Raw genomic sequence first — 6020 nt, forward strand, 5'->3', positions numbered from 1 at the left:
TGTTTTTGTTGTGAAGCACTTTGTGGTTCTATACCTGTGAAAGGTGCTATATAAATAAACTTTTACTTACTTACTTACAAAGGTCAGAGCAACGGGTCTGAAGTCATTTAGTCTTATGATCTTTGTTTTTTGGGGACGCGGGCTAGTACATGGCAAGTCTCCAGTGAGGTGGTAAAGATGTCAGTGAACACCAGAGACGGCTGATGGGCACAGTAGTTAGGGGTTGAAGGAGAGAGGGAGGACCCTTTTTGGTATTGCATTGGTAATGCGTTTAGGGCGTGTACAAATCTAACAGGACACAACCAGTCAGAGAGACATACAGGTTGAAAACAGACTATCTGCGTGCACAGACTTACAGTCGGTCAGAGTTGAAGCATCAAGCAAGTCTGTCTCTTTAAATTGGTGTATATAAGTCTTAAAGTCTATATAAGCTGGAGGTCTGCACACATGATTGCTCTGTGTCTACAGCCTTCAGACATCTTTGTAGTAATGTCATGTTGTTGTCAGTTCTCAGAAATTAACATTGTGAGTACAGTTTTGTTACATCTCATAGAAATGATCGACAAAGCGGTGGAAATTAGGGTAAATCATTAGTGTCCCTAAATGTTTCTTTTGCTGGCTTCTTACATTCTGGTGAACAAGAGAACATATTTCTGCAATTATCAGTCAGAGGTTTTATGTTAATAGACTCCAAAATCCATATTAGCTTAATGCTGATGAAGCCCAAAGTAAGATCGTGCAAAATTACCTTCTATTTTAATTGATTTCCTACAAATCCAGTGTATATACTTGTGTTTTATTGTCTTAAACCCATCTGAGGCGTTCTAACACCTCCTCACCTATAATACCAAAAGCAAGCTGTAATCGGACCAGTGAAAAATAATAGTCTTTTTAATGACTAAGGACAGAGCATTCTCTATCCACATGTTGCTCATTCTGGATATCTGTTCAACAGCAGACTGTCATTGAGCTCAAACAACCCTGACTGATCACACACTCTGCCATCTGTTGTCACACTATCACAAACCAATCACTGACACTCAGAAATGTTAAGTATGAACCTTGCACAACCTTCCAATTATCACTCATGACTTCTGGTAGCAGACATAATTGGCCAGCTGTCACTATTGTTATGATGTGTGTAGAGGAAACACCATCAGCACTGCTTTAATTAAAGACCGGATCTGGATAATTGATTGATGCCGGGCACTCTAAGAACACAGATAATAACACAGAGGCAGCTCTGCGGTAAATGACGGGGAGCCACTGAGTTTACATAACATCTGGTTACTTGAGTTTCACAGATGTCAGTTACTGTGCAAGATTCTGGAACTTACTGTATGTAATGTCTCTGTCTGTCTCTGTCCAGGGAATCGTCCCTGTATCGTGCTAACAGGCCGCGTCCATCCCGGTGAGTCCAATGCCAGCTGGATGATGAAGGGCACCTTGGAGTTCCTCTGCAGCAGTGACCCGGTGGCCCAGAGTCTGAGGGAGGCCTTTGTTTTCAAGCTCATCCCCATGCTCAACCCAGATGGAGTCATCAATGGCACGTAGGTGGGAGGCATGAACCGTGCAGGATGCAGGACTCCACACCACGCATTGTGACTGACTCACTTAGATGTTAAATAGAAAAACTGCAAGCAGCTGTTACAGCCGTGTTACCTTTTAACACGGATATCGGTACTTTCTACTCCTTACATTTTACAAAATTGGCTTGTTACTTTAGTTTTGTACAAAAGGCCGTCATGTTGGAGAATAGCGCACACACGCTTCTCACACTGCATAAATTCTACATAAATATGGTTGTCATTCAAACACCTACTCCTACTTTAATACTTTCAGTACATTTCCAAGCCTGTACTTTGTTATCTTTACTTGAGTAAACAAGTTAAATCAGTACTTTTACTTTTACCAGAATATTTTTTTATATTGGGCAGAATGGATTCATAGATTAATGTTGTGTGTGCCAGATTCTGACCTGACCTTCTGAATGTGCTAGCAGAAATCCATAATATTCAGCTGTCCGGGTGTGCAGCCCCAGCTTCCTGTTGTAGGAGATAAAATGCCTGCGTGTTTGACTTCCTGTTCTGGCCATTCCCTTCTGACCTCTCATGAACAAGGTGTTTTCATCCAGCGAAATGATGCTCACCTTTCTCTGAAAACTCTAAATACTGCTGTGGGGAACATAGGAGATGTTAATGTTAATGTATCCTTAATTAGTCCCACAATGGGAGTTTATCAGAGTCAGAGTCACTCAGATCACATGAGCAACAACGGCACATGGTCACCTAAATGCATTGAGCTGCCGCCACTCATCAGCTGATTATACATTTGCATTAAGGAGCAGATGTACAGGTGTACCTTATAAAGTGGCCACTAAGTGGACATTCAAATGCTCTGTAGAACCTGATTTTCCTACGTCTGTCTCTACCCCCAAACAGTCCTTTAGTCTGGTGTGTGTGTGTGTGTGTGTGTGTGTGTGTGTGTGTGTGTGTGTGTGTGTGTGTGTGTGTGTGTGTGTGTGTGTGTGTGTGTGTGTGTGTGTGTGTGTGTGTGTGTGTGTGTGTGTGTGTGTGTGTGCGTGCGTGTGTGTGTGTGTGTGTGAGATGTACGTCTTGCTACACAACTCTGACATTTCACAGGAATTAAGTTGGACACTGCAGGGATTTACTCATCGTGCTGTCAGCCTTCTACCCGTCTCTCTTTTCTCCTCAGTCGTTCTTTTCTTCCTTTCTCGTGCCAATATTCTGAGTTTGAAATTGGTGTGAAATACTGAACGCACCAACATAGCTCTTAACCATTCTCTGTTGGTTTTTGTGAGGATTTGGGCCCCTCAAAGACATTTGAACTGTTTGACAAGCAGGACCAATAGGGTTCTCTCATCAATAGTTGGATAGTTTTTTCTCATGTTGTGTGCTAAATAACTGATTTGCAGGGACATGATCTAATTTATTTCGTCTTTTACGCCCTGTGTACATGGTTATATTGAAAAACAAAGACATTTCCGTTTGTGCCGTTTGTTTAACGGAGAATTTGCCTCTAAAAACAAGTCGTTCTAAAAACTTAGATCAGAAATCATTGTTGTAAACTGAGACAACCGGAGGTTTAGGCAGCCGAGGAGGTTACGAAGATAAGTGATAAGTGCTAAGTGCGAGTGATTCCTTGCTGTTGTTACTATTTTCTAGATTCTGATTGGCTATTGTGGGCTTGAGCTTCTTGTAACACTGCCACCTACAGGAATGGCGTGCTATTGATTGAATAGACAGTGACTTGAGAAAGTTCACACACCCATGCTAAAGTTGATTAACAAACATGTTTTGGAAATTAATCTTAATGCCTTAATAAAAAATAAAAAAAGGAAAATCCAACCTTTTAATGACACCAATTTTCTTTGTGAATGAATAATGTATTGTAAATAAATACACGTTCTTCCATAAAATACAGGGGGCATAAACATACGCCCCCCCTCTGTTAAATTCCCATAAAGACAGGCACATTTTTATTTTTAAAAGCCAGTTATTTCATGGCTCAGGATACTATAGATCCTCATAAAGTTCCATTGGCCTTTGGAATTAAAATAACCCCCCCCCCCCGCCACACACACACACACAGACATACATACACATACACACACACACACACACCACCACACCACATCACCACATACCCTTCACCATACATAGAGATTGGCATGGTGTTGTTTCAGTTGGCCTAATAGCTGGTTTGATTTGCATGAGAGATGATGTTCTGGAAAGTTCCCCAATGCCTATCTCTATGCTTGGTGAAGGGTACATGAAATAGCATCTAAAAGCTTAAAACAACCTTTGTTCATGTTTTTCTTGTGGTCATGTAATAAGGCATCACTCAGAAGAAAAGTCAGATATAGTGTGGTGTTACAGCATTGAGGGTCAGATGTGTAGAAGTGTCTGATCTTTTGGAGATGATGATGCCTGGGATAATTGCGTTTAGAGTCTTTGGAAGTATGACATTTATTTTATTGCTTCAAAAAGAGATCATGAAGGAGAGGAGAGCTGTGAGACGAGCGAGCAGAGAAAAGACCAGGTGTGTGGAGCTGTGACGTGTGTGTGTGTGTGTGTGTTTGCTCAGCTCTCCTTGTGAGTCACCAAAGCTGTGAGAATCAGGGATGCTCTCATTCTAATGAAACTAAATGAATGCCACATGTGCCAGCTGTGCGCTCCTGATTAGTGATAATCGCGCCGTAAAACACGATAAAAAACTGTTAATCAACAACCAAACCCAACCTGTTTTATTTGTTGTAATTGTTTTTCACACGTTGCACCCTCTTCACTCATCTCATGAATATTAATGAGCTTAGGCAGCATGACGTCAGACTGACCAGCTGTTGTGATTGGCCTGATTCCTCCTCTTATTTCTTTCAAGTGGCTAGAGCTGACAGAGGAGCTAGCAATTCATTTTCACATTCACCATATAACACACACACATATGGATCTAACGGTTTTGTGTGGCAGGGAGCCTTTTAAAATAGTAGCCCACAAACCAATGGCTGATGTCATGGTGGAAAGATCCACTTCTCTGTCACAGCTTATAGGACAGAGACAAGGACTCCAAGGTGCAGCTCCAGCTGTCAGAGGGCTCTCTTTCTCTCCCGGCCACAGTAGTAGAACGATCTAGGATAATTAAACACACACATTGCGCCAAACGGTTCTTTAATATTGAATAGCAGCACCACAAGTAGCCCCTTGTTACAAGCTAGCAAGGAAATGCAACAAAGGCTGTTACCGGAAAGGTGTTTGGGGCGAAAGTTAGCAATCAAACAATCATAGGTAGCTACAATGTTTTGGAATGATTCCCATCTTCTGTTATTGTTTGTAATGAGAATTTAGTATGACACGTTATGCTGTAAACCGCTTAAATCTTAGCGGGCACGACTCAAATCTCACATCGGGGCGTAAAACTTTTAACACTTTGTTAAGCAGGGAGCGCCATCTAGTGGGTTTAGAAAGTAAAGGAAATGTGGACGTCACTAGTTTCCCCCAAAATGCAAAAAAGAATGAAGATTATTTCTTGGTTTAGGACATTTTCTGTACTCATGTTTACAGCGGTTGAAGTAGTTAACATTGCATTTATCTTCCGATCTATTCTTATTTCTGTCAGCATAATTCAAACTCAAACCCTGCCATAACTATTATGCATCATACGTCAACACATGGCTGGTATATGTAGTATATGCTGCATGTCTGTGTAGTTATTCAAGTCTATGCAGGTTGATGATTAGGTCCAAGTTAATTTTGATACTAATGAGCCCACACAAACACTTAAAGGCTGATAAACATACAGGGATTTACACAAATCAATGTTAGCTGTGGGCTGTGGTTGAATCAAATGGTTTCATGCAGCAAATTAACTGCCGGGCTGCCAGATAAAACACAAACACACACACACACACACACACACACACACACACACACATACACATACACACATGCCTGAGGGCATGCATCTAAGGTAAATAAGTTGACAAAGACTTTTAACAGTGTTAGATCCCTGTGTTTCTGTGTGTCTTCAGCCCTGGGACAGAGCTGAGGATGGGAGACACGTCACAGGGCGAGAGACCTAGAGAGAGAGAGAGGGGGTGAAAGAGATTAGAGAAAGACAGAGAGGGAAATAGTTTAAAAAAAAGAAAGATGGAAAGGAGGCAGACACAGATAAGACTGAAGAACTGTTCTAAACTTGGTATCAGGAGAAATTAAGAAAGCCTTAAAGGAGGACACCAAGTTTTGGGGAAAATTTCCTATTGGACAAGTTGTCCGTGAAGCCAGTGATTCCTGGGTGGTTTCAATGTGATTCATCAGCCCGTGTCTGGCCCACCTATACCAGATACACCAATGTGATTGGTCCAGCCCGCCAATGGCCCACCTATATCAGATACACCAATGTGATTGGTCCAGCCCGCCTCTGGCCCACCTACAGTGGGTACGGAAAGTATTCAGACCCCTTTAAATTTTTCACTCTTTGTTTCATTGCAGCCATTTTCCAAA

The 6020-nt window shown here is 41.8% G+C and overlaps 1 protein-coding gene across 4 annotated transcripts in view; it reads left to right on the forward strand.

Moving 5' to 3' along the window:
* Positions 1-6020, forward strand: part of LOC117949699 (cytosolic carboxypeptidase 4) — an 85444-nt gene that overhangs the window by 63870 nt on the left and 15554 nt on the right. For all 4 annotated transcript variants that reach the window (XM_034880208.1, XM_034880209.1, XM_034880210.1 and 1 more), the window contains exon 21: positions 1370-1550. In XM_034880208.1, coding sequence (XP_034736099.1) covers positions 1370-1550 — 181 coding nt within the window. The remainder of the gene's footprint in view (positions 1-1369; positions 1551-6020) is intronic.

The sequence above is a fragment of the Etheostoma cragini genome, chromosome 8 (genome assembly GCF_013103735.1).
Source record: "Etheostoma cragini isolate CJK2018 chromosome 8, CSU_Ecrag_1.0, whole genome shotgun sequence".
NCBI lineage: Eukaryota > Metazoa > Chordata > Actinopteri > Perciformes > Percidae > Etheostoma > Etheostoma cragini.